The 27931-nt window shown below is 47.7% G+C and overlaps 1 protein-coding gene across 1 annotated transcript; it reads right to left on the bottom strand.

Annotated features, from left to right (window-relative positions):
• Nucleotides 1-4: 4 nt before the first annotated feature.
• Nucleotides 5-20488, bottom strand: TM4SF4 (transmembrane 4 L six family member 4). The gene is made up of 5 exons (XM_079100509.1): nucleotides 20048-20488; nucleotides 19354-19443; nucleotides 9940-10076; nucleotides 3476-3659; nucleotides 5-620 (listed from the first exon to the last, which is right to left on the bottom strand). The coding sequence occupies exons 1-5, from the start codon at nucleotides 20219-20221 to the stop codon at nucleotides 603-605; spliced, it is 603 nt and encodes a 200-aa protein (XP_078956635.1). The 5' UTR covers nucleotides 20222-20488; the 3' UTR covers nucleotides 5-602.
• Nucleotides 20489-27931: the final 7443 nt, after the last annotated feature.

The following is a 27931-nucleotide window of genomic DNA, read 5'->3' as shown; positions in this document are numbered from 1 at the left end:
CAACTCCTTTTAAAAACACAGTCTTTATTATATTACCTCTAAATTCCAATTTTAATTTAATACACATAAGGAAACCCTGTCAAATAACAGGCTCAAAAGACTCAAACAACTCAGCAAAAGGCATCAAAAAAATCATTTATGATACATCAATCACTTTCATTTCCCCCGTAAACCTTGAAAACAAAAATTCGGCTCCCCGTATTTAATGTTCTTTCCTCCTTTGAATTAAGGAAAGCTTTCAAACATACAAACATTTTCTGGACAGAGAGGCCACGTGGCAGACATGCACCTAGGCACGTTTTACACAGTCTTCAGGAAAGAATCTGGAAAATGTGCTTTGATCCTGTTCTTAATCCAAGAGGAACTAATTTGAAAGACTTATAAATAGAATTTGTTAAGTGACCAAACCATTTTTTTTTTATTTGAAAATAACAAAATTCGGCCTTGAACAAAAGCTGGCTGGAAAGGGGACGGGGTCACCTGCCTTCCCTAGGCTTTGGTGGAGGAAGCGGAGGGCAAGGAGTGACCCACGCAGGCAAGACGACGCTAAGGAGGCCAACGGATCTTCCACCTGCTGCAGGGCAGGGCGGGAGTCAGGCGCACTAAACTGGTCCATCTCCCTAGAGGACAGAAAAAGTGAACCGGTTATGACATCATCTTAAAAGTCTTCCCTCTCTTTTGCGCCCCTGCCCTCTTCCTAGGTCCCTTCTGCCCTGTTTGGTGCCTAGTGAATGCTTTCTGGACTTCCCTTTGTTTTAGAGCTTTCCTTTGCTTTAGAGTCTTACCTGGATTTAGATGATAGGAATGGGAAATTCATTTGATTTTGCATCGTTAGGCATAATTTTGTAGAAGACACAGAGAAAAGTGCTGTGTTGGAAATCGCAAGGGCTCCCAGGAAGGGCTGGGATTTGAACCCAGAGGTGGAACCCAGAGACTGCATTCCCTTCCTGGACGCTCAGTGGCCCTCCTGATCTCCTGTTAGCCAATGACAGTCATCGATGTGTAGGGATCACCGTGTGGTGGGCACACAGCAGATTTAGGAGGTAGGTGCTGATGCCCACGTTTTACAGACAAACTGAGGGCAGCTGACTTGGCTGGGACCGTGCAGCTGGCATGCTATTGGGTCTCAGAGCATGTGTTTTAAGGCAGGTACCCATTTGTCAGCGTGTCAAGGGTCTGGGTAGACTCAGGAAGCTCTGGCTAGATCTTTCCTGCCCGACTGGACGGAGGAGGATCGGCCATGCCTTCGTCGTGAGTTGGGCAAGAGGCAGTTGGGGTGGCTGAGACCCTGAGAAATCAGTCGGCTTGCTCAGGCCGCTCGAGTGGTAAGTGTGGCACTGGGCCCCGAGCAGAACTATCCACGCTATGCCACTGGGCGCTTGGACCAGAGGCGGGTGCAGACAGGGAATCCCCATCAACGGGATTTTAAACTCTGCAGCTGCTGAAGTTCCGTGGTGCCTGCAGATTACTTTCCAGGAGGCCAGAGAGGCAGAGGGTGAGCAAATGCCAGCCAGGGAGGGTGGAGGTGAGGTGTCCAGACTGCACTATGCTGGAGACTGCACAGGGGTCTCCACCGCTGAGCCCACCTGCTGCCCTTTCCATGATGAGACAGGGTCTCACCGAGTTGCTGAGGCTGGCCTTGAACGTGGGATCTCCTGCCTCAGCCTCCCCAGTAGTTGGGATTACAGGCCTGCACCACCCTGCCTGGCTCTTCCTTCAACTTGTATGGAGACTTGAAGTTTTTAAGTGAAAGTTTGGAGCAGGGGTAGAGTGAGAGGAAGTTAAGGAAGAAAAGAAGGAAATTCTGATGTGCGCCTCCTCCCAGGACCTCCACGGTGTCCCTGCACGCACGGCCCCAGAGCCACAGCCTGTCTTTCAACCATCAGGTGACCGGTAGTTACAGCAGCAGAACGTGGTGCTGAAACTCACTGAAGAGGTCAATGTCCCGGCACCCGCGGGTATGTCGTTACATGAACAGGAGATCTTAGATTACAAAGTCCCACCATCCACTCAGAAAGAAATGATAGTTTGGATAAATCTTCCAAAGAAAATTTGCTGCCTAGCTAAGAGATACGACTGTTAGCTCATTTGGCAAACATTGACTCATTTTTGATAGATTATAATACTTACAAGTTCAATATACCTAATTTCTATCATCAAAATACTAGCGACGGTTACCAGCTAATGATCCCCTCATTCCCAATTACGTTTGAAGATAAAAAATTAAATGCAACACAATTGAAAATTGATAGAACAAAAATTCAATAGCCAGTGAAATTCACTTGTAATACATGCAGTTTACTTTGGTTTCGGAAGCTATATTTTTTATATTTTAAAAGAAATAGATGATTATTGAAATTTTTTGATTATTATAGGCTAGAGGGAAGAAAAAAAAAATATCTGCCTTCGTACCAGAGGAGCTGGTACTCAACATTTTGATTGCATTTCCTCTGGGCATTTCTCTTTTGGTCTAACTTTGTGTTTTGTTTTCTTATTTTTTAATTTTATTCTATGTACAATTTTTGTATCCTGCTTTTTTCAAATAACACTACCTTATAAAAATTTTCAGCATTATTAAAGTTTCAGGGAAAAGGTTCTTTTATGATGTGGAAATTTAAAAAAAAGCAACAATAAAGACACAGGAGAATATAAGAAATCCTGTGGACTCGTGATGGGGGACTGGAGATGACAGGGGCACAGAAGACAGAAGCTGGGAGGGACTTTCCTACCCAGCATATTTATATAGTTCTGTGAATGTGGGTATGTGTATATGCACATTTAATTTTGAACTATAGGCATATAATGCTTATTAAAATGTAAATAAAGTGATTTGAATAAAGCTTTGGCATATTATAGAATTCTGCAATGAGGGAGCTCTCCAGTTTTATTTAATTTTTTTTCTCATGCATTGATCTGTGTGGTTTAGTGAATTCGTGTTTGTGTGTGAGTAATTGCCTGATCTGATTGGATCACGAATTGAACAGACTGTCTTAAGGTCCACAAGTTTACTGTTATATTTTGTGATTGATATTTATGAGGCTATTTAGACTAAATTTGAGCAATTTCCATGTTTTTCTTCTTCTCTGGGAACCGTTTCTCTTTTCTAAACCAGAAATCCCATGGAAGACAGGTAGTGCCCCGGGGATCTGAGGGCACTTGGGGCTGGACCATGAACTACCACTGCCCGCAACGTGCCGGCAGGACCAGTGCCCATTCCCAGTGGGCCCTCACGTGACCGTCGCTGTGCCGTTCCCATGTGGATGGGGTCCCTGGTCTCCAGGCCGACTGGATGGGAGCGTGGCCACTGAGCCCAGGCTTGTCAACTGGGAGACCCACCATCCCCGCTTCCGGGAGCTGATGCAGACTTACCTGGATCTACCTGGGCGGCCCACACTCACCATCCCTCATCCTGATGGCCCTGGTGCCCGGCTGGGCCCCCTGCAAGCCAAGAAGTGGAGAGAGAGACTGGACTCACCCCACCACAGCACTGACAGTCTCCACAGAGTGTCCCCAAGAGGCCGTTGACCACCTGGATGGCGCAGAGAACCATCTGGATTCCTCCTATCACCAGCAGGATGGAGAAGAGGGTCAGATTCCAGGGGACCACATCCGTGGGCTCCAGGCACTTGCTCCACAGGGCTTGGTCGCTGAGATAATCCCTGCAGGTGAAGGTCGGGGAGGAGACATTGCAAACTCCAAGCAATCCCCTGGGCTGGGAGTCTACCCAGAGATTTTTCTTGTGTGATACTTTCCACCTGGAGCTAGGAGTGTGGCCCCGCGATAGAGCACTTACTTACCTAGCATGCACAAGGCCATGGTTCCAGCCCAGCACCACAAAAATAAGACAAGACAAAACCTTTCCATGCGAAGCAAGCTCCATTAGAAAACACTCTAATAAAAGAATGAAACAACCCCAAACTAACACTGTGAGTACATCCTATGTGCCAGATCACGTTCTAGATGTCTTGCACATATTCTGTCATTTATTCCTCTCAGAAACCTATGGTTCTTTTCTTCCAGTCCACATATAAGGAAATTGAGGCACAGAGAAGTTCAGTGGATTGTCCCAGGTCACACAGCTACTAAGCAAGAGAGCAATACTTGTGAGCTGACACAGAGGGTAGGTAGATTTGCTGTCAGTGACAGGGCAGGAAAACAAAGACATGTCAGAGTTAAAATTGTACAAATGTAATTCATGGCCTTTATCCTCCCATCATTAGAGGCCATCTTGATGTTTAAGAAATTATCTATCTAAATCAGTGGCCATCTAAAACCATGTGAAATATAATTGTCATATCAACTAAAGGAAGAGGCTGATTTTGACCAAACTGCAAATTTGACTCAACATGTAGGAATTCCATGAAAAAACAATTAATTTTCTTTAAAAGGAAGTATTCTACTCCCTTAATACATATAATTTACATGAACTTTGAATGAAGAGAAACTGCTATATATGCATGCAATTTCTCATGTCCATATCCGTATTACATGTGTATATGTATGTGTGTATATATATATATATATATACACACACACACACACACACACACACACAAAGGGCGGGGAGCTGGTTCACCGCCTTACGCAGGGCCTTGTGCCTTTCAGGGGTGAGGTGAAGTCTGCCTTGCTCTCCAGGAGACAGGTAAGAGAGCAAAGTGGGCAGGTCCTTTCAGATTATTAAGGTTCCCTCTTACATCTCTAGAGCCACAAATCCACCCTCCCTCTTCCTTTCTATTTCCTCTACCCTCTGGGCCTCTGTGGGAAACTCTCTAGCTACCAAGTTAGCACTCACTCATTGTTTCAGAGCTTTATCGTTATTGTTTTTGGTTTTGGTTCTCTCCCACTGAGCTCATTCTCTGCACTTTTTATTTTGTATTTTGGGACAGGGTCTCACTAAGCTGCGGAGGGAGGCTAGCCTTGAGTTTTTGGTCCTCCTGCCTCAGACTCCCAAGTGGCTGGGATTACAGGTGCCACCGTGCCCAGCTACCTTCGATCTCTATGATGACCTCTGTTTCTTAGGAATTCTCAAAGTGCACCAGCACACATTTATTTAAATACATTAAAATTTTAGAAACTTTTCAAAATGATAGGGGATGCCCTCGGGTTGAATAGAGTTGAAGAAAAGAAGGAAGGAACAATCACTTCGCTGTTGATTTGGAAGCAAAGCTGTTTATACCCTCAAATCAGTTCCCCTAAGTGGCCGATCCTAGCAGGTAGCCTACCATGGGACCTTGTGCTTACCTGTAAAACGGGAACAACTTTGTCTACCACCTGTTAGTGTTACTGTATTACATGAGCTAAACCAATAGTGTGCTCAGGACATGCATAGAGTAAGTGCTTGCTGGATACCTGTACTGTCATGATCTCACTACAGTCACGCAGTCAGCCTAATGAAAAGAGGCTGCGTTTTCGACTCAGATGAAGTTTGAATCCAAGCTTTCCTCCCTCTAGCTGTGCATCTACTACAGATTACCCCCTCCCGTAGCATCAGCTTCGTCACCTATAAAGTGGCTGAAAGCCACTCACAGTTGAGAGAATTCACTGAGAGGACACCTTTCACATTGGGGAAGACTGCGTTTTGGAGCTTTGCTGTTGTTTTACCTCAAACATCCATCTTTCTGTGTCACTTGTTTTTACACCCAGTTATTTCTATCTTACAGCTCTGAGCTTGATGATTATAAGAGGTTGTACAGATATGTTATTTTTCAGACACATTGATTTATATAAAAAAAAAAAAAAACCAAGATGCAGTTTATATAGACATGGGGCGACAGCGCCTCCTGGTGGTGAGATTGGTGAAATGCTCCGGGGGTGAGGAACTTGGAAACCAGGATGGATCTGATGCCTGGGGGAGTCCAGTTCCACTCAGGCGGCTCCCAAATAGCCACTGGTAACCATTCTCAGGCCCTTCTCCCCTCACAACCCTCGGATCTGAGGGTGCAGGAGTCCCTGATCTAAGAAGGCTCTGTGCACACCCAGTGTGCCCCCAGCCCAGGGCGACGGGCCTGGATTATTCACCTACCTGATGGTTGACACGTTTCCACTTCCTGAGAGGCAGGGAGAGCTGAGGCAGTGTCAATTCACTTAACTGGTGCTTTTTGTTTTGTGTTATTTTGGTACCAGGAATTGAATCCTGGGGTGCTTAACCACTGAGCCACATCCCCAGCCCTTTTTATTTCTTTCTTTGTTTATTTAGAGACAGGGTCTCGCTCGCTAAGTTGCTTAGGGCCTTGCTAAATTGCTGAGGCTGGCTTTGAACTGGCGATCCTCCTGCCTCTGCCTCCTGAGCTGAGGATTACAGGCATACGCCACTGTGCCCAGCTTAACTGGTGTTTTAAAGCACCTGGTTATCAGGAGGGGCATTCCCACCTGAACCACAGTAATCCCACCAACTTGGGAGCAGAAAGCTACAGATTTCATAAGACACTTCGCACTAGGACTAGAAACTCACAAAGACAGAGACCAGGTCCCCCCAACTCTGTCCCCAGGTCCATCACAGTGAACGTCCAATACACAGCAGCCCTCTTTCATCGGGTCCTGACCAGGTACTAAGCACTGGGCCGGCTGCTTTAATCATCTTTCCAAACACTACCAAGATGGGCTTGTGGAACAACGCCTGGCACAGAGCAGCCCTTAGTAAATATTTCCCGAGTGAATGGACGTATACCCATTTTGCAAATTAAGAAGTTGAAACTTGTAACTGGAAGTGGCTGGATTTGATCTGAGGTCTAACTTCAAAGCCAATGCTCTTACACAAATGGAGTAGTTATATACCTTTAGAACATTTGAAATATGATTTCTTTATGAAATTTACTTTGTGCTATCTGTAACAATATGCCAATTAAGGTTGACCATATCTTCATAGAGATTAGTCTCTTCAAACTTTCTTGTTTGGGGTTGAAAGGATTGATATTGAGTCACAAAATCATTATAAAAGTGTAACATTTTAGAAATTTCAAAGGCATATTAATGAATTCCATTCCAAATATTCATAAATATGAATTACAAGTTGTATGTCAAGTTTGCAGCAGGAATTGTGCTGGGTGCTTTTACAAGCCTCATGCTATTTTATTTCCACCTGAAGTTGGGAGGTATCAGATGCTACTGTCACCGCTATCTCACTATTGAGGAGCCTGAGTCTGCACTACCCAAGATCCCACGGCTGGTGTGTGGCAGACTTGTGACTGGATCTTAAGTTGGCCAAGGACAAAACAGGCTGCGAACATTTGTGATATCATTTCTGCTGCATGAAAGTTGTGCACTCTTGCAATGCAATCACACCCTAGCCGTGAGGGTTTCAGCCCTCGGCAATGTCTTCTCGAGAAATTTATGGGACAACTTGCTAGTAAGTCCTCTTGAAGTGCAAATGCAGATGGTCCTGGCTGGGAGTCCAGGCAGAGCGTTTAATTGTTCTCAGTTCTGGATGCTATGGCCCAGTCACTCCTGGGCAGGTGGCTTCTCAAGGGTCAGCTCTTGCCCAGGGAGCAGTAGGTGGCATGCTGACCACTCCCCTCCCCCACCACTGAACTTCCTTGGCTCCTAGCCCTGGCTGGCCCAACACCCTGGGCAAGGTGCTGTCCTCCCAGCAGCTCAGGGTCAGGGGTGGGGTGGCAACTGTCTCAGCACCAAAGCCTTTGGGTGGGAGGAGGCTCGACTCCAAAGGAAACCAAGAGCTTGCCTCAAAATGCCCCAAGATTTTTTTCCTTCTAGAATACTTTTTTTTTTTTTTTTTTTTTTTTTTTTTTGTAGTACAGGGGGTTGAACCCAAGGATGCTCTACCTTTGAGCTACACCCAGATCTTTTCATCTTTTATTTAGAGACACGGTCTCACTGAGTTGCTTAGGGCCTCCCTAAGTTTCTGAGGCTGGCTTTGAACTCGTGATCCTCTTGCTTCAGCCTCCCGAGTTGCTGGGATTGACCGTGCTGGCCTAGGATGCATCTTAATATGGTTCTCACCGTGGATAGTCAATTACCTCTGCTTCTTTAATGTTCTCACCAACACACATTTCTGAGGAAAGAAGCGCTAAACGCCATGGCACTGAAGAACCCTGGCTTTGGTCCCGAGGTGGAGAGCTCCAAGTTTGCCTGGAGAACCTTCCCCCGTCCTCGCACCCACGCTGGGCAAGCCCACCTCCCGCGGGCTCTGAGACTGGCCCCATCCCGTAGCCTTGGAGATGCTCAGACTCTCACCCGGTCATCACTCCAGGCCCCTGCTTCTCACCGTCTCCTCTCCTCCTCCTTCCATTTGTCCTCCACGTCAACGTCACCAATGTCTTTATCCCAAACTCCAAAGTAGCCATGTCACATCCTTCTCACATCCTCTGCGCTCCTCTGATGTCCCAAAGCTGCAGCCTGCCTCAGTCCCAAGTCCATTACATGGTGACCCTTTTGCTCCTGTCCCCCACATCTCCCTGAGCTTCAGACCACAGTGTCCCGACACCCGGTCCCCTGCGCCCTGAGGCCTCCACGCCTGTCTCCCCTCCCTGTGAGGAGGACAAACTCCCGCTCATCCTCCCAAGCCAGTCCCCTCCTCAGGGTTCCACGACTTTCCACACTGAGAAGCTCTGTCCCCTGTTGTCCCTGTAACTAACGCTGTGCTCCTGGGACAGCAGCCTCTTCTGTCCTTCCGCGTTCTGGTGGACTTCAGCACTAAGCAGGGACCTGGTGCTGTGCGGCTAAAACGTTTCTTCTCCCAGTTCCCAGCTGGGGGGCCCTGGGCAGATTGACCTCTTTGAACTCCATTTTCTCCTCCAGGGATAAGAATCGTCAGGTGTATTAGGAAGGTTGAGATGATGCACACGTGCCTAGCAACTATCCTTGGGAAGAAAAGGAGGAGGAAGAGGGGAAGAATGAGACGGAGAGGAAGAGGAAGGAGAATAGGTGGAGCAGTCACCCCGTGGCTGCCATCTGGGGTGTGGCAGGAAAGACAACGGTCTTCTCTGGAAGGGACTGGCCCTTTCTGCTCACTGAGCAGGTGTGCGTGTGGTTAGCTCAGCAGCTCTAACCACGCCCGCAGCGCTCCCGTGCTGGGGATCTGAAGCGGGCAAGAGTCTAGTTGGACCAGGAAAAGCAGAACCGGAGCCCATGAGCGTTGCCAGAGGGACTCTCAGCAAAGACAGACAGCACGAGCGGCTAAGTCGGTTTTAGAAAAAGCCAGGTGACCCAGAGTGAGAAGACTGGGAGTCCAGCCGCAGCCATTTAGACTGCGAGTTCCCTGGGGCAAGTCACCCGGCCTCAGCCACCTTCCTCTGAGAGAGAGCTAAACATCTCACACGGGTTTTGATGAGGATCAAACGAAACATTGTGGATGATTCCACTTTGCTAAACACCAGCAAGCAGCAGAAGACCACTTCCTCTGAGAAGAAGCTCCAGAGGAGCTTGTGCAGTCAGAGGGAAGACGTGGAGCCAGCCGTGACATTAAATCTAAAGGGAACGTGCATCCGCGTCTCAGAAGGCAGGGCCTGGGAGGCAAGGTCACAGTGCCTGGTTCCCTTCCCACATGTGCCCACATAGGGACACATACTTCAAACAGACCGCTCAGTTGAAGGCAGTTGGTGTGTCGGCAAAAGCCTTTGAGCCCCGTTGGTGGCAACTCCTTATTCTCTATTATAAGGTCTGTCAATGGAGGTCATTACTCTGTGTGTTCATATTATTCATTGCCTGGTGGTACTGCTCTTCACTATTTGGGAACAAGTAGTGACACCACAGATCTCCTCCCCTCAGGCCAACTAAGGTGTCCTCTTCCAGTTATCTCTCCCTGTGTCTGTCAGAAAAGCAATTACAGGTGATAACTGGTGCAGCCTCTCCCCACATCACAGTGCCACCACCCAACACCTGGTGAAGGAGGGCCACATGGCCTGGTGTGCCATCTCTCCCCATCGGCCATCCACCTGCCCCAGCCTTTGAACTGACCTGTGGGCATTGCCCGGTGAGCCTTACCCATTGTGGAAGGGGTAGCCCCATGTGTGATTGGCCATGAGACAGTTAGGACCCTTGTTGATCGAGATGGCTGAGATGACAAATGAGTAGCCAGCACCCAAGAATCCAATCACAGCAAATATGGTGGAGGTGAACATCTGGAAGAGAAGAAGAGACACAGCCAAGCTCTCAGGGGTCCAGAGATGACACTCAGCAAATCCGCCCCGCCTGCCAAGCATGATAGAAGCTATGGCTTCTATGGTCTTCTAAACATTTTTATACATCAGAGATTAGTTAGGCTAGACTACATTAGCATCTTTTCTTTTTTTAAATATTTTTTATTTATTTATTCATTTATTTTTTATGTGATGCTGAGGATCAAACCCAGTGCCTCAGGTATGTGAGGTAAGCACTCTACCACGGAGCCACAGCCCCAGCCCCCCAATCTTTTCTTTTTCAAAGATAAAATCCAAATGAAATTCCAGAACGTGAATGGCTGAAGCAATCCTGGAGCCCATTCAGGCTAACTCCCACTTACAGATGAAAAATCTCAGGCCCAGAGATGTTAAGAACGTTGGTGACGTCCATTCTAAACAGTAATTAGTGGTAGTTTGGAAACACTTACAATTTTGGAAATGAAGGAAGAAAATGATCAGCTCTATTGCTTTGGGAACAAAGCACAAGGGTTTGAACGTCAGGAGACTGAGACTCAGATCTCAGCTTTGCTCCTTTTTTCTGTGTGAAGACTGTGAGATGAAGGGTATCCTGGAGTTTTACTTCCTCATCCATAAAACGAGCGTGTTAGAGTCAACTAGAAAGTTCTATTGTGAGCACTAGTTGCAGTTGAGTTAAATGCCGGCCCTCTCCCTTCCCCGGTCTGTGTATTATTGATATTGGCGTTACGGTCTCTGTTGCGGGGACTGGGGTGTGGGGGTGATGGAGGGAAACCGACTGTGTCTGGGCCGTTGGGATTTCATGGCAGCAGAACTCCATGTCCTACATGGACGCATTTTGGATGCCGCTTGGCAAGCCTCAGCTCTGCCTTGTGAAGCCTCGTCTGGCTCCTGCAGAACTGACCATTCTGCCCAGTGCAAACTCGGGTCAGAAGGCAGGCCTAGAGAACACGAATGGGCGGCTTTTCATGCTTGTCTTCCTCAGAGCGCAGGCCCTTGGAGAGTCAAGTGGAGGACATTCCCACTCCACTGCCCGGGCCAGGGTTTTCTTCCTGACAGCTCATCCTGACAGCCCTGGAGAACGTAGACCTTTTCAATGACCAAGACTTCACATGACTCACGTAACAAGATTTCCTCCTTAGTTTTTACATCTAGGGCATCTTAAATCCCCTCTCACCACCCCAAACAGCTGTGAGCTTTATCTAGGTTACAAGTAAGCAAAACTTTTGGTCCATTCATGGTAGACTAGACATCCTCTTTCCCAAAGAAATCATTTGGGGAGCTTTCCAGATGACGTACAGTAAAACAGGTTTCATTCCTGTTGGATTTTGAGGGTGTTTATGTGCTAAGGTATGTGACCTCCAAGGGAGGTTAAGGAAAGTCCCCAGCTCTGCGCGATCCTGCGGAAGGAGGAGTAGCTTGAGTCCTTTTTCCATCTGGGGGCATTGGGGCCCCACCTCAGATACTTCATTTTTAAACAAATAGGACATGGAGAAGACATGAGTCAGAAACTCAGTGTTAGGTGGCAACATTGTTGAAATTTTTTTCTTAGCACATTTGTTCAATATTCTGGGAAGTTTGCTCCTGCAATTCCTAGTTCAGGACTTTAGTTAAAGTTTGTTTTTTTTGGGTTTTTTTTTTTTTTTTTTCTTTTTTTGGCATTCTTTCAGATACTGCTTTTGTAGCTTTCTTGGTAATTCTATTTTCTTTCAAAACTTCTTTCCATAGGATTTTAACTATAATTTTCTCTTCTATAATATATTCCACATATAGACTTGATTTTCTTCGAAAGATTGTCACTCCATTTTTTTTCCCTGAGGACTTCTATTACCTAGGGTGATTGGGGTGATGATTATTCTGCTTAAATAAAGTTACACACACACAGACACACACACACAGCATTCTAAAATGAGCATGCTTACTGTTTAAAATTTGGGGGATTATTAACAATAATTATTATTCCCCTGCAAGAGGAATGCTGGAACGCTGCCTTTGTCTTTAGGGAATTGATGTTTATGATAGAATTTCCAATGACAGCTTGGTACATGGGTGGAAAAACAACACGTCCGAACTTAAATGGAAGAGAAGTGATGTTGAAATTTCTCCATGGCCCCAAGGGTATCTTTAGTACTAACAAAAGTCAATGTCAAAGAAACATGAAAGCACTTAAAAATAACTGAGTGGGAAACACTTCAGAGTCCGAGATTGATATACTAAAATTGCTTTGAATTTTTTAAGCATGTGATTTAAAATAAATGTCGCTGAACGTTTACATATGAACGTTGGTAAACAGCTTTTTGAAAACTTCTCTGCGGGAAGGAAGTTCTTTATGGAAAAACAAGGGGTGATTTTATACTCAGTTTTGCCATCCATGAAGGTGTTCATGGACATTTGCAGAGTTCTCCAGTCTCATGGAGTCCTGGAAGCTTCTCTGTGAGTACCTGGGAGAACACACTTTGAGAAACGTGGCCAGGGTCCTAACGAGAGCTCATCTGGATGGGTTTCCGTCTTTGAATCACCTCCTGTTCCAACCAAGTGGCTCTGCAGTTAGATCACAGCTGGTACGACTGCGGGGCAGACCAGAAGGCTCCGCAATCCAGGCTCAGCGCACGGCTTGAGAGGTCTAGAAACAGGGCCAACTGTGTGTGGTAGGCTGGGCTGCCTTCCTGACAGACCTGATTGTCTCACAGAAAACGAGATTCCATGAAGGAGGCGCCCTCACATCTTGAAACTGGCTGACAGTATTCAAAAGCCAGCATCCCCACTAAACAGATTGTCAAATAAACTTAACGTGGTATTTTAATAAGAGTGGACCTAACAAGCCATCCAGCACAACCATCCGACGGCCCAGCTGATAAGAATAGCTCCGTCCCATGGCAGCTGGGGTCCCGGCACACCTGTAGGGGTGTCATCGTCTACGCTCTGCAGACGAGAAACTGAGACCACAGCAAAGTGGCAGAATGGGCACCAGGCCCCTGGCTTCCCAAGGTCGCACCCCTGATTTGTGGCTTTCTCCAGTCACGTCCAGGAGGCACTGAGTCAGATTAAGAACTCAGAACTCCTCCCAGCCAGGGCCCTCTCACCTCTGCCCCTTCACACACACACACCACACCACACACACTACACACACACACACACACACACACACACATCACACACCACACATACACATACCCCCCTACACACACACCACACACACACACACACACCACACATACACATACCACACACACATGCACACCACACATACACATACCACACACACACACCACACATACACATACCACACACACATGCACACCACACATATTACACACACACACACCACACACACCATACCACACACACACACACACACACCACACACCACATATACATCACTTAAAAACACACCACACACATACCACACACACACCACACATCACACACACCTCACAAACACATACCATACCACGCCACATACACACCACACACACACCACACATATTACACACACACACACACCACACATATTACACACACACACACACACAGACTGGCTGTTATTCCAAGGTTCCCTGTGAATGCCGCTAGTTTTCCCACAGAAATAAAACACATATAAAGAGAAGTGCGACCTGGGGCTACCTGACCCCCTCAGGTTGGGTTCCAGCTGCTGCAGAAACCTGACACCATGAGGGCTGGGGACCCAGGCGCGAGTCTAACTGCCACAGGGAAAAGGACGCCCACTCCCAGGAAGGCAGTGTGTCTCGAGGAGGCCTGGTTCAGCACCTCAGCATCATGCAGTGACCAAGGAAAGGACGGGCGGATCTAGAAGGTTCCTTGAGCTGAAGGGCCCAGTTCCACCTCTGCAGCTGGCAGGGAGACTCTGACTTGGGCTACATCAAGGACTTTAGAAAACGCTTCCCAAACATGTTGGCAGGGGCTCGCTAGGGGATGGGGAAACCCAGCAGGTCTGAAAAAGGAAGCTCAGGGTAACAAAATCTCCACGAGGAGATGGTTTCCCCTTTATTATGAGCACCTCCAGATCAGCACTGTCCAGGGCAAACAGTGTTAAGCATATGGGCAATTTACACATTTTTTAGTACCACCATGAAAGTAAAAAGAAATAGGAGAAATTGAGCTGGATGTTGTATTTCATTTAACTCCACCCCTCTAATACATCATCATTTCATTGCAATCAGCATAAAAATCACCAAGATATTTTAACACTTCTTTTTGTACCCTTTCTTTGAAATCTGGTATTTCACTTAAACAACTTATCTCAATGTAGACCAGCCACGTTTCATGAACTCAGTAGCCACATGTGGATAGTGGCTGCTGTATTGGACAGCATAGTCTAGAACATTTGAGAAGTTTATTTTCAATAGTACAAAATTTTAAAATGGTATGCACTGACTCAGGACTGTGGCTACTCTCCAGAGGGAGATATGGAACTGAATTACTGTTTTATTTCTTAGAAGATGAATCAGTAGGTTTCCATTCCATAATACTACAAGTGGGATGTTCTATTTTCAAATTCAAATTTGAAGTCTCACCTTAAAATAGCAAAATGAACAGCGCAAACAGAGTTTTCAATTTTCCAAAATGGAAGAACCGTGTGAAGCAGGTACAGAATACATCTTGTTCCTTTACGTTATTTCACTTTGAAGAATGTTTAAAAATTGCCAAATTCCCTACTCAGAGATAAGGTCAGTCTTAAAACCAGCATGAAATAACTTCAACTTATCATGAGTTCCATGCAAAAACTTCTTATGTCAAGAGTTATCGCACTCCAACAGAATATGTTAGGATTGACACTCCAAAACTGATACTATTTTAAGTAAGTAGACAAAGAACTTGGGATATCACTGGAAGGAGAGACGTCTGGGATTGCTGAATTTAGAGTCAGAAATGGGAGCTTTCTCTACAATTTTACAGGCTTGTTTTCCCTATTTGGATAAAAAGAGGAGATGAACACTTATATCCTTGTCACCAGTATGGGTGACAGGGTGACAGAGCTGGCTCCTCCCTCATGACCTTAGGAAGCTAATCTGTCTCCACTTCCTCTTCTGCAAAATGAGGTTCAGTAATTCATAGTGCCTCACAGAGCTCACGACATGCAAGAGGACCTGATCCACAGTCACCAGGAATCAAGGGTACACCTCTAGATACTCCTGGGATGGGATGGGGCTGCTAGGTAGGGTTCAGGACTTCACTGATTGGACACAGAAATCTCCTTGGCCTGTTCCCAAGGTTTGGAGAATTTCCCATGACATTAGCAAGCACTCAATTCACGTCCTTATCATATCATACTATTTTTATAGTCCAATTCTCACATCTCTAACTTTTCACAAATACAGAGAGCAAAAATCTGGGAGAAAAATAAAGGTAAGCAGTCTAGTTCTCCAATGGCCACTCAGTACACACGTTCTGCTCACACTGTGGAAGACACAGGTGTCCAGCAGAAGGTCCTGGCTTCCAATTCACCCTTGCCAGCCCCAGGACCTCCCTGTCCGCCTGGCTCCAAGGCACTGGATCTGAGCTCTGTCCCTGCTACCACTGTGTCTTTGGCCATCTCTGTGATTACGTTGGCCAAATGAATGGAGGGGACAGTGAGGTCAAGGAAGGGAAGAAAAGTGGGTGGTCTGGGGACGTGGTATTTGGAGACTTGGGCCGTGGCGACGTGGTGGGGAAACCTCTCTGGTGAGCATGGACTTCGCTTCTTGGAAAGTGTTCTAAGAGCTATATAGAGACCCCCTGAAGTCGTCTTCTTCTTCTTCTTCTTTATACATCAATGTCCTGCATTTGCTGCCTCAGTTAGGTGTGCTAAGGGGTGGGGAGTGGCAGTCAGGAACTTAACTCTCATGAACTTCAGTTTCCTCGTTTATGAATCAGGGAATTTATTGCCTAACTTAAAGGGTCAAGGCAGGGCTGAGCCTGATAAAGTGTGGAAGTCCCTTGAAACCTCTCCTGAGTGTTCAGCCCTTCAGTCACCCAAGAGTTCACGGAGGACCTGCATGTCCTTGGCACTCAGTTGGTACACCCCACCTTCACACTAATGCTGGCAATGTCCCCCGTCCTTGCAACAAGCTTATGAAAGGCACCAATTGACACCGTCAATTTTGCAGCAGAGGGATTTAAAGCATAAGAGATGGAGAAGAAAGGATAGTTCTATCATTTATTCTTCAAGATAATCTGTCCTTCGAAAGCATGGCCTTTCCCAAACCCCCCTCCAAGGAATGGGGAGGTAGGTGAGGAAGTCAGGGATTTGGGCTCAGTAGGAGTCCCCAGGTGTGCAATCCCACGAGGTGTCCCTAGGGGGCGCCGGGGAGCCATGCACAGGAAGAGGCGCAGGCCATGGCCACAGACAGCCTCTGGACCCACCCAGTCCTCCCTGAGGAATAGGTCAGTCAGCCAGCCAGCCCTGCCTGTGAGGGCAGGGAGGGTCTGTATCTGCCCACACTGTTTAAGGATGCGGAAATGCTGCCAGCCTCTGTGTATCTCCATTATCAAGCTACTTTCCATCCCATTTAAAGGCACTCCTTTGAGTCAAGGCCAAGGTCTCCAAAAGGCCCTGCTTGAAGCACATACTTAAACATGAACAGGTTGATAAAACTAATTAGCTGTCCCTTTGGGCCCCGAGAGAGCAAATTTTTTAAAGGAATAGAGTGCAGGGGGCACAGGCCAGCCAAACAAGCTTCCAGGAGGCCACTAGGACCCTTGCCTGGGGGGAGGAGGCTGTGTCCTGAACACAGACCCAGGCAGGGTGTCCAGGCCCTCCTTGAAGGTGACCCTCTCTCACTTCCCCTGATCCTCCTGTAGTCTGCGGCTGCTGAAAGAATGCAGACCCCTGAGGCCGGCTTAAGGTCACTCCCCTCAGAACCCTGTGGCCTTCCCTCAGCTTCACGTGAAGTGTAGATGAGGTGAGGTGGAGCTTCTCCAGCCCCTGGTCCCACCTCCTCTCCACGCCACCACACCCTGCTTCTCCTATCTCCTACTCCTGAATGGTGCCATCAACCTCTGTGGAAACTTCCAGAAAGACCTGGCAGGACTTCTTAAACCAACCTCCACAAAAGACAGGGTCCACTTAGCACCTGGAGGGGAACATCCTGAGCACTTTCTCACCTTTGGTCTTCTACTCCTGACCAAATAAGGCTGTGTCTTTTTTCTGACAGATTGTCTGCAAACATCTTTGCTTGGTGCTCGGGAACCTGGGAACACGAAGGAAGCACAGCTCCAAAGCAGGGCCCTGGGCACGGCCCAGGATTGGGGCAGGACCCATACTGCAGCAGGCAGGGTGGGCCTGCGTAGCGCAGTCCGCCCAGCGCCTGCTGGGCCATCGTTGGGCCTTAGCGGGGCTAGCTTGCCTGGTTAATTTTTCATTTTTCAAACACCAAAAGTAAGCCATCTAGCTCTCAATTTTTTTAAGTTGGTAGTTCATTAAAATACAAACCCAAAACAAGAGGTCCCTGGGCCGGCTCTCTGGCATGTAGGAAGCTGGGTCTGGAGCGGCAGTGCTGTGTACTTTGCTTCACGTCTGGCACAGCTGGTCATTTGGGGTGCTGCCCAGTCACTCAGGGGTGGCACCCTCAACTTGCACCAAGGGTGAGCCCCAGGGCAGGCTAGGGAACCCTGAGAGTGTGCATTGGCCAGACCAAATATTTCACACCATATCGATTCAGCTCCTCTTGTAAAACATGACTTTTCTGCCTTCCTCTTGGACGTCACATAAATTTAATTGTAAAACCCTGGGGTTTTGTGTAATATTTGACCACTATTTCACTTCTTGCTGTGGTTATACTTTTGTTCTGTACTGGTGAGTCTTGAGCCTTCTGCCCAGGAATGAAATGTTAGATTTCTAAGTCACGATTCTTCTTTCTTTCCATTCAAATTCATAAATTGCTAATTTTTTTTCTATTTCTCATCTCCAACTTATCCTCCAAAAGTTCTCAAGCTATAATGGGATTATATTTCAAGGGGAAAGTAAGTTAAACATTGCTTTCTTTTCTTTATAATCAATTACACATAAATATCTCTATGATATATAACATTTATTACATAATTTGTCTGTGTGTGATACTGGGGATTGAACTCAGGTTGCTTTACCACTGAGCTACATCCCCAGCCCTTTTAATTATTTTATTTTGAGACAAAGTCTCACTAAGTTGCCAAGGCTGGACTAGAATTTACCATCCTCCTGCCTTAGTCTCCTAAATTTCTGGGATTACAGGCATGTGCCACCAAGCCCAGCAATATCATATAATTATATCCAATAATTTGTGACTCTTTTTACCTTCTTTGTAAGCTTCACCTCCTGTGTTCCCCCAATCATGTACCCAAAGGCTTAATATGTTTCTTTAAGCCAGCTTCTATTTCTTTCGCTTATGCCATTTCTTCCATGAAAGAACAGCCAGACTCGCCAGCAAGCAGAAACCCAGCCTCACTGCATTTTAGTTCAGTAAGTGCTGCTGCTTGGCGCCTGAGGCCCGTTCCTCCTTTGCTCTAAGGGTAGGTTGTGGAGAGTTAGAAAGAGCGAAGGAAGGCTTATTTCCATCAAAGTGAGATTTTCTTTTCCTACAGAGACGAGAGGGCACAGGAGAGGTGCAAAGGGAATAACATCCTCTGGGGTTGGGAGGGTCAGCATCGACCCCAGACTTGAGAGTTCGGATCTAGTCCAGCTTCCCCATTTCACAGATGAGCAAGGCGGGGCAAGGCAGTAGGGGGGCTTGGTCAGCTGCAGGGAGGGGCCCGGCCCCACAGCCCTGCTTCTTTCTCTTCCTCCCTGGAATGTCGCTGTGTGCCTGATAGCACTAGCTCACCTACTACAAGACGGGTGTTCACAGAACAAGAGAACAAGCAGAAGCCCTGGGGGAGGTGGGGTAGAGGGGCCTCAGCTTCGGTGAGCCTGGCAGTGGCAAAGATGGGGGACGCAGGGAGCCAGTGCAGAGAAGTACTTCATCACCTTTTCTCCTGCCAAACGTCCCTGTTGCAGATGCAGGGACGTGCACTGCCCAAGGTCTCAGTGGCAGAGGGAGAGCGACACCCCTCTGCCCTCCAGCCTGCCTTCTTACATGGCTCCACTCCTGCTCTGCTCTGCCATCCCTGCCGGGTCACCCCGGAGGGGTATCCACGCCTCTGCGCAGGCCGAGGCCGTTCGCAGTTCTTATTGCCCTGCGTAGGCCTCTGGGAGGAGCACAGCTCCACTGGGCCGGCGGCCCCCAGGGCCGCGGCTGGGAACTGCCCAGCACAGGGAACGCTGCCCAGGGCAGCTCTGGACACTCACCGCGAAGCGCTTCCCGCAGCCCGCGTTGCCACAGCAGCCGCAGCAGTCATTGTTCTTCAGGCCCAGGAACACCAGCGCGGGGAAGATCATCTGCAGCAGACAAGCACCTCAGGGAACCTGGCTCCCAGCAGCGCCCTGCCTGCCTGGAGGGGCCTGGAGGCTCTGGGCAGGCCCAGATGGAGCAGTGTGGCTGTGGGGCTGGGGGCCTGTGTCCAAGGTCCCACGTGGCCTGAAGGACTTCAGTTTCTACGAGGTGCACTGCCAAATCTGGCACCCCGAGCTTCTATCCAGAAGGGGGACTAAGACAAGCCTAAGAAGCTTGCCTCGGCGTAAAACGGGAACCCCCCCACCCCCAAATTTACTAGAAACGAAGGGTAAGGAAAGCATCGCAGACGTGTGTCAATCCACTTGCCAGAAAGCATTGTGTTTGTGACTTAAATTATTTTGGGCATCATCTAGTTGGAATAAAGCAATTATGTGGCCCGCAGTTTGGTCCATGGCACTCAAATGTCCCGTGCAATTGCCAGCCCGAGCTTGGGGACTGATCACTTAGGAACTGGAGTGTCCTGGTCAGCCCCTTAGGAGAGGGGAGGACTTCCATTAGCTGCTAACCAGCTTCCTGTTCATAAGTACCCGACTGTAAAGGACAGGAGCAGGGGTCTCCGTCAGGGGGATGTTAAGGTTCCCTACTCACCAAGACCCCGCTTCCCAGGATTCCTCCAAAATACCAGACCTCCGCAGAAAGGTTGTTATTGTCCTCTATCACTTTTCCTCCAGGGAAAAACAGCAGGACGTTGGCCAGGAAGCCAAACAGAGCCAGGGGAATGAGGGTGCCCCCCAGGCACTTGGCGCAGCTCCCGGTGCACATGCTGGGGTGGCCACTGAGGCTCAGAGATAAGGGCTCGTCGCGGCTCCCCCCACCGTCTCTCCACGGCTTTTGGACAGGGTATCCCAGTGATTGTCCCCGATGCCACCAGTACTTTGGGACTGAGATCTCGGCGAGCTGCGGATCTGCTTCAACCTCTCAACTCTAGCGGGCCCTTGATGAGGATGGGCATTTATGCATTCTCCAGGACCTGAAGTCCTTTCCTCCCGCACCCCCATAAATGAGATTACGTCCAGCTCGATCGTTCAATGGCTTTGCCATGGAGACCAATAGCCTCTGTTAATAATCCACCAGGCAGACAAGACACTGGTGGCTGTACTCAGAGGGAGGCTGGAGCAAGCAGCACTTAGAGCCAATGGGCCTTCCATCTGACAGTGCCCCCGCCAAACAGGAAGAGTCCCCAGCTCCCTGCAAATCACTCCGTAATCGAGTTACATCCTGGGTAAACTCCAATCTCCCAGTACTTAATGTCTGCAGGGTACATTTTGGTCTTTTCCACTGAGAGCCTGGAAATCAGGATCGACCCCAAATAATGACTGTTTTCCTCAGTGTGGACCTAATATGACAGTCTAATTGGATATCGTTGAGCTCAGGCCCACAGGATTTCTGAAAGGGTAAAATCAGAATAACTGTTTTATTGCCTGTTGGCTGTCTTTCTTAGTTACTCGGGTAATTCTGTGTTTCTCCCTGCATGATGTCATGGAATTAGCAAAATGCGGTTTAATGAGCTTGTTATAGGAAAAGAAAACAAACTCAAAAAAACACCCAGGAGCCCAGGTGAGCCTGGATAGAGGGGCAAGACACCAATGCTTCCACAGGGCAGAGGGCAGAGTGCGTGGCAGGGGAGGGGGCTCTCCCACTGCAAGTTTTGCCAACTTCCAGGAGGGTGATTCAGCTGCCAGCTTGCTTTGTGTCACTTAGGAGGTCTTTGCCACACCCAGACCCAGCTCTCCATTATGCGACGTCACTACCTGGTACCGTGTGCTGTCAGAGCAGAAGGACAAGAGGGTGGAGCAGGCCCACTCGCTGGCTCTTCCCTGAGGGTGAAAGGTCAGAATTCAGAGTAACAGGTCGGTTCTCTAGGGAGCCAAGCTTTGCTGAATAAAAAGCAAATGACTTGCAGTCGTGGCAAAGCCTGTCCTACCGTGGGAATGGCCACTCGCTCCCGGGAGAGCAGTGGACTGTGCTCTGCCCACGCCCCAGGACCTGGGCTAGGCAAGTTTGGGGAAGGACCTCAGAGACGTGAGGCTGGAGGGACCCCGAGGTTCCTCCTAACCATTCTGTGAAGTGTGCAGACACCCAGAGATTCAGGGGCAGAGCCGGAAAGAGGAAGGGAAGCAGGAGAGCTCATGGAGCAAACCCAGCATGGCCCGGCCAGCCCCCTCATGGTCCATAAGGAAAGCAACGGCAGTCCTGCACTCGAGGCCGCTCCGGTCACAGGGGCTGCTCTTTAGTAAGGTCTTCCCGGCAGAAGAGGAGGAGCCAAGATTTTAAATCAAGCCTCTGGGTCACCAAAACCCAGGCCGTGGTCTCTAACAGCTTTTCCCTTTTAGAAATAAGCAAGCAAATTCGCCTTGTCAACACGAACACTGTGTGTGGAATGAGAGATGTGTCCTTCTGAGCCACAAAATCCTGATGGTTTCTCGGTTTGGTTTTTGGTCCTGGGGATTGAACCCAGGGGCCCTTAACCACTGAGCCACATCCCCAGTCCTTTTTATTTTTTTAACTTAGAGACAGGGTCTCACTGAGTTTCTTAGGGCCTTGATAGTTGCTCAGGCTGGCTTTGAACTCTTGATCCTCATACCTCAGCCTCCCTCGCCACTGGGATTTCAGGCATGCACCACTGCACCTGGCATGATTTTATAATTTATTACAAAATAATATGTGATTTTCTTTTGGTAGAAAAATGAGCTGTGCAGATGGGCAAGAGGAAGGACAGGCAAGCGTTGTTGTTCCTACCAGCATCAGGGAAGGCTGGTGGCACTTTGCTGGCAGCTGTATTACAACACCTCAGCAGGTGCAAAGGCCGTGACCCAGGACCCACTAGCATTTGACAGGCAGCCTGGGGAGCAAGAAGACCAAAGAAAACTTTAGGAAGGTAAAAGCCGGGCTAATCAAATGTACGCCACCCTGGAGATAGGCAGTGCCCCTTTGGGGACCAGGCAGCTTTCTTCTTGCTCCATGGACTATGCCTTTTTCTTCTAGAAGTTTCCATCATGGCATTTGATAATGCTGGCCAGCATAGCCTGGAGGTCCTAGACTTTTCAGACCACCAACTGGAGCAGCCTGTCTCTACTGTCTGGGTGAACAGATGGAAGGAAGGGAGATGGTAGACCACACTCCAGTTTTCTTCCAGAATTTTTAAGAGGAACTTTGAGGAAGAGACCAAAAGTTTGACTTCCTGTGTAGTGAAGGAAAAACCCTGAAGACAGTCATCTTTCTGGAATGCCTTGGCCACTTGAGACTCCAAACACAATTAATGTCCAACTCATTAATTGTTCAACTATTAATTGAGCCTTCAGACCCTCAGGCAGGAAGTGGAAAGGAGATGGTGGGAGGAAGGGAGGCTTGGTGGAAATCAGCCTCAGGAGGTGGCGGTCCTGACAAACTCTGGAGGCATGGAGAGAATCGTGTGAGGTTCGGGAATCATCCTTGTGATGTCCCTGCTGGACGTTTATAGCTCGCTCTCTGCTCCTGTGGGAGTCTGGCAGTGAAGCCCTTCAACCCAAAGGCTGAGCCGTCATCAGACAGTCAGGAGATGGCTAGGGAGCGAGCCTCTCTCCACAGCCAGTCCTCTGGGAGGAAGACCTTGGAAACCAGCACAGATGGCAGCAGCTTTGGAAGATGGAGAGACCGTAGGACCCTGGGGGAGAAAGGGAGAAGAATGTGAGCACAGGATGTCTGTCCGCATGGCCTCGCCCTCTAGAGACCCCACCCAGCTTGTGCCACGGGTGTCCAGGGTTCGTTGTAGTCTGCGGCCACTCAGACCTGAACCACCCTGCTCAGGAGCAGCAGATGTCCCTGTGCCTGTGATGCTTGCTGAGGGCAGGTACAGTACTGAGGTGACACTCCCCATTGTTCAGCCTGCTGGGCTCCCTCGCCCAGCAAAGGGTGAAAAGTCATCCTTCAATGGAAGGCAGTCACTCAGCGTCTTCAATGCGCCCGGCATGTGTCTTCAGTATGCCGAGTATCGTCCTAGAGAACCAAACGCAAGAAACTCCCCCTACTTGCGCCAAGAGATAAGGAAGTTCCTGCACCTTGTTGACTGAGTGAGTTACTTCTTAGCAGAAAAACAAAGAATAGCTTCCTCTCCTTGTCTTTTATTCACTCAGAATCTTGGGGAGCGACTGAGGGGGCCTCCCTACACTTGCATTCAGATGTTATGAAGTCCAGGTCCCACCCTGGCTTTGCCCCACCTTGGCTTTGCCCCACCTTGGCCTGCCCAGATTATTGGAACAGATTGTTATGAGTGATTTTCCAAGAATAAAAAGAATGATAGAAAATATCAGTGAGTACTGAATGTAACAGAAGCCATCTTAGGAAACTTTTGTAATGTATTCATAGATATTGGGCCATGTTTCCCTTATCATAAATTTCCAATAAAAAAAGATTAAAAAACAGGTAGTGTGAGTTAGTGACATTTATGAAATGAGACACGGTGAGCTTTGAAAATGCAAAACCGGTCTTCCGTGCTTTGGTTTAAAGGCTTCAGGAGGGTCCCACCGCCCTGTGGTCTCAACCCAGCCTCCCTGATTTGCCTCCCTGCCAGGTCAAGCCTCCCACCCTCCCGCTTCCTCCTCTGCCCCTTCACCGCTTCCCTCTTACCCTCCCCGGACTCAGCTTGGCCGTCACTTTTCCCAACCGGCCTTGCTTTACAAGAAGAGCATTTCACGGTCCACATGTGCATGGGAAATTTTGACAAAGCAAAGCTGAGTGACTCCTAAGTGGCAGAACTTTCTAGATTTTAATTTTGCAAAGGTACTTGTGATTGTCCAAGGAGAGTTGGGAACCACAGTGACCAGTGCTGTCCGAACTTCAGTGCCTGAGGAGTTCTTCTGTTGCAGGGCAGTTTGCAGGACCCAGGATTCCAGCACCTTCTTTGGGAACCTTGGAGCTGGCTCATTTTCTAAGTGCTTGTATTGGAGTCTGTGCTGGCAGAGAAGGCGAGTGGTCATTTGAGGTGACAGAAGTAGACCCCAAGTGGAGGTGGATGAGGGGATGAAGAGTGACTTGGAGAGACTGAGCAGCGCATCCCTGCCTAGGGTGGGGAGCTGGGAGCAGGGTCAGGATCCAGCTTGGCCTCCACTGACCACAAGGATGGGAAATATCCAGCTTGAGGGAAGACAGAAGAATTCTTTCAGATGAACAAGAAACTCCAGGGGGCATGACCAGTTCCCACCTGCCCAGGCCTTTTCAACATGAAAATTCCCCAAGGAGCCACTGTCCTAGGACAGGTGAAACTGCAAAAGAACCCATTGGCCTGCAGAGCATGAGGCCCACACAGAGATTCACCAGCCCACAGACTCCTCTCTGTCATTCAGGGATAACGAAAGCCAACAGGCCCATAACTCTTGCTGTATGTTGGACCCTAGTCTGATGGCGGTGTGTTAGGAACACCCAGAACAGGAGAGGCAGCATGTTCTATCATTACTGCTCATATTTTAGGGATAAGGAAACCAAAACAACTGCTAAGTGCTGTTCTGGGTATTGATTGATGCACAGAACTTTCTAACCATGTTTTCATAACTCATGGTTCTGTATGCCAGAGATCCCCAGGGGGGTTCTCCTGCCCTAGACAACCCTGACTGGGGTTGTTTGCTCTGGTTCAGCCAGTGGTGCCTTGGTTTGCAGGTCCAAGTTGGTTTCACTCACATGTCAGGTGCCTCAACAGGAATGGCCATGGGACTGGGCTCAGCTGGATCTTCTTCTCTCTCTGTTTAGTTTCAGGGATCTTCATGTGACACTTTCTGCAGCCTAGTCAGATTTTTACATGGTGGCTCAAGGCTTCAAGAGGTAAGAAATGGAAACAGCCAATTTCTAGGGCCTGGGCTAGAAACTGGGGCTGGGTCACTTTTACCATATTCTATTGGTCAAGGTAGTCACAGAGTCATCTCAGAGGTAGGGGAGGGGAATAGACCTCACCTCTCATGAGAGGAGTGAGAATTTGAGGCCATATTTAATTCACTACAGGGGTAGCAGTGGATTTGAATCAAGGGAGTCTGTCTCCAGGGCTCGTGCTAACACTACAGTATAAGGCTTCCAAGTCCCCAAACCAGTACCTAACATTTGATCAACACAGAGGGACCTGCCTACATATGTTTTGGTTTAACTCATAGGTATTTTCCAGTCACAGGTTCAATTATCTGGATAATTCCCTCCCTTTTGAGTGGGTGGCCACCGTCTGAGCTAGGATTTGGAAGTGAGGATCCAGCAGGACTCATCTATGCCTAAAAATCAGTATCTCCAGTTGGTTTCAAAACACAAATGCACAGGTGCAAGTCTAGTCCTGTCTCATGACTCAGAGGAGGGTGGCCAGGGCACTGTGGCTCTCCTCCCTAAGAAAGGTCTCAGTACAAAGAGGCACAGCTGTGACCTCTCAGAGAGGCAGGAACACTGGCTGCTAGATCTGACCCCATGACCTGTCCACATATCGATTTGTTCTTAGCATGCTCCCATGTTGCCATGGTTACAGGTGAAAAGTTAACTCTCACTCCGTTCACGCTCCAGGAAGCAAGACATCACTCAGCGAGGTTCCCCGCCTCTGTTTCAAAGTTAAAGACACACAGGAGTTCTAAAGGACACTGAGTTTAGAAAGTCATATGGGTTCAAAATGCAGAGAAATTTTCCTTAGTCCTCTGCACAGGCTCCCTCCCTCATGGCTCCCCCTCTCCACCCATCTCCATGCAGAGGAATTTTCACATTGAATTTTATTTTGCGTCCTCAAACCTGACCTTGTGTGATTATGTATTATTCTTTTGGTCTGTGCCTTTGCCTAGGTGTTTCCCCAATTGTTTATAATCATAATCATTATTATCATTATTATAATTATTATTATTTTCCCAATCACTTTTGCTTTTAAAAATTTTAGAAAAGCATCAAAAACAATAATAAAATAAAGGCTGTTGGAGCAGTGACCAAATTATGGTACTTGAACAGCCCTGCGACAGAGGTGATGCCTCTCCTGGAACTTTCAGTGCAAAGGTGGTGATTAAAGATTGCCCAGTTATTATGGTAATGTCCTATTCAATAGGAGGTTCTGTGCCAGTCATGAAGCTATCAGTCCTTGACCCTGAGGTTCAGACACTAGCTGCCCAGGGGTAGAAAGTTATGGGGGCAAGTTGATAATCATAATTGGGCTGCTCATATCTATGACATTGGTTCTGCCTGTTTTGGAGAAACTTTCTCAACAATAATGCTTTTTAATGATAAAACCTATATAATAAATGTGCTGAGCTTATTCTGGGTCATTATCTCCTACCAGGGTTTAGTGATCCACTGGGCCCCAGCTTTTTCTCTATTTGTGTGTCTGTTTGTCTTTTCTAATCCCCCATCACCCTTCATCCAGTTTCCCGAATTAACCACCATGCAGGTCACAGCAAAAGACAGCTGTAAAATTAAGAAAGAAATTATATCAAAAGAAACTGGCTTAATATTATATCAATTAACTTCCACAGGAGTCAATTTTTAGCTTCCATACATTTATTCTTTTTGCATGTTTATTGAGTCTTTCTATGTTAGGCATCGGAGACGTGTTAAGTGGAAAGAACATAAAAGGAGAATAGATGCAAATGAAACTAATTACAAGAAACATGTCTGATACTTATCAGATGCTGCTATGGTTTCTGTCCCTCAAAAGTTTCTGTGTTGAAAACTTAAGGCTGAAATTTGCATGTAAATGGTTTTTGAAGGTGGGACCTTTGGGAACACATTAGTGACTTCATAAAGAGGAAGAGAGACCTGAAATAGCACACTTCTCTGTCTCACCATGTGACGCCCTCCACCATGTTGTGATGCAGCACGAGGCACCCAGCAGCTGGTGAGCAGGTGCTAAACCATGCTCCTGGATTCTGGCCTCCAGAACTTCAAGGCAAATACATGGCTATGCTTTCTAAATTACCTGGTCTCAGTTTTATTTATTATAGCAACACAGATGCCAAGTGATATACTTTAATTCTCATCGCAGTTGTATGAAGTCGATTCTGTTACATCTATATTTTACTCAGAAGGAAACTGAAGCACAGAGAGAGTAAGTAACTTGCCCAAGATCTCACAGTTTGTACCCATTAGGTAGTATTTGATCCCAAACATTCTAGTTTAAAGAGACACGAATTCTGTACTCATGACCTCTAGACTATATTGCCTCTTGTTTATCAAATAATCTCAAAAACATAACAAACTATGATCTGTTCCATGCCATAGAGGGAGCCATGTAAATGGTAACGGGGGGATTCAACAGGGGCAGAAAAGGATCCCTTGAGAGGTCTCCTGTGAATATTTATGTATTATCAAAGAATATAATTTTGGAAAATTACATTATGAATTAATACTTACTATGAATTTGTTGCTCTCTAGATATGATTTTAATGTCTTTTGATATTAACTTATTTTATTTTCACAAGGGAGTTCTGATGTGGAATACCTTCCTCTTTATTACATGGAAGAAAACTGAGACTCAGAGGAGTGAGGATCTAG

The sequence above is a fragment of the Sciurus vulgaris genome, assembly GCF_902686455.1.
Source record: "Sciurus vulgaris genome assembly, chromosome: 10".
Taxonomy (NCBI): domain Eukaryota; kingdom Metazoa; phylum Chordata; class Mammalia; order Rodentia; family Sciuridae; genus Sciurus; species Sciurus vulgaris.
This window is presented reverse-complemented; position numbering and strand designations above follow the sequence as displayed.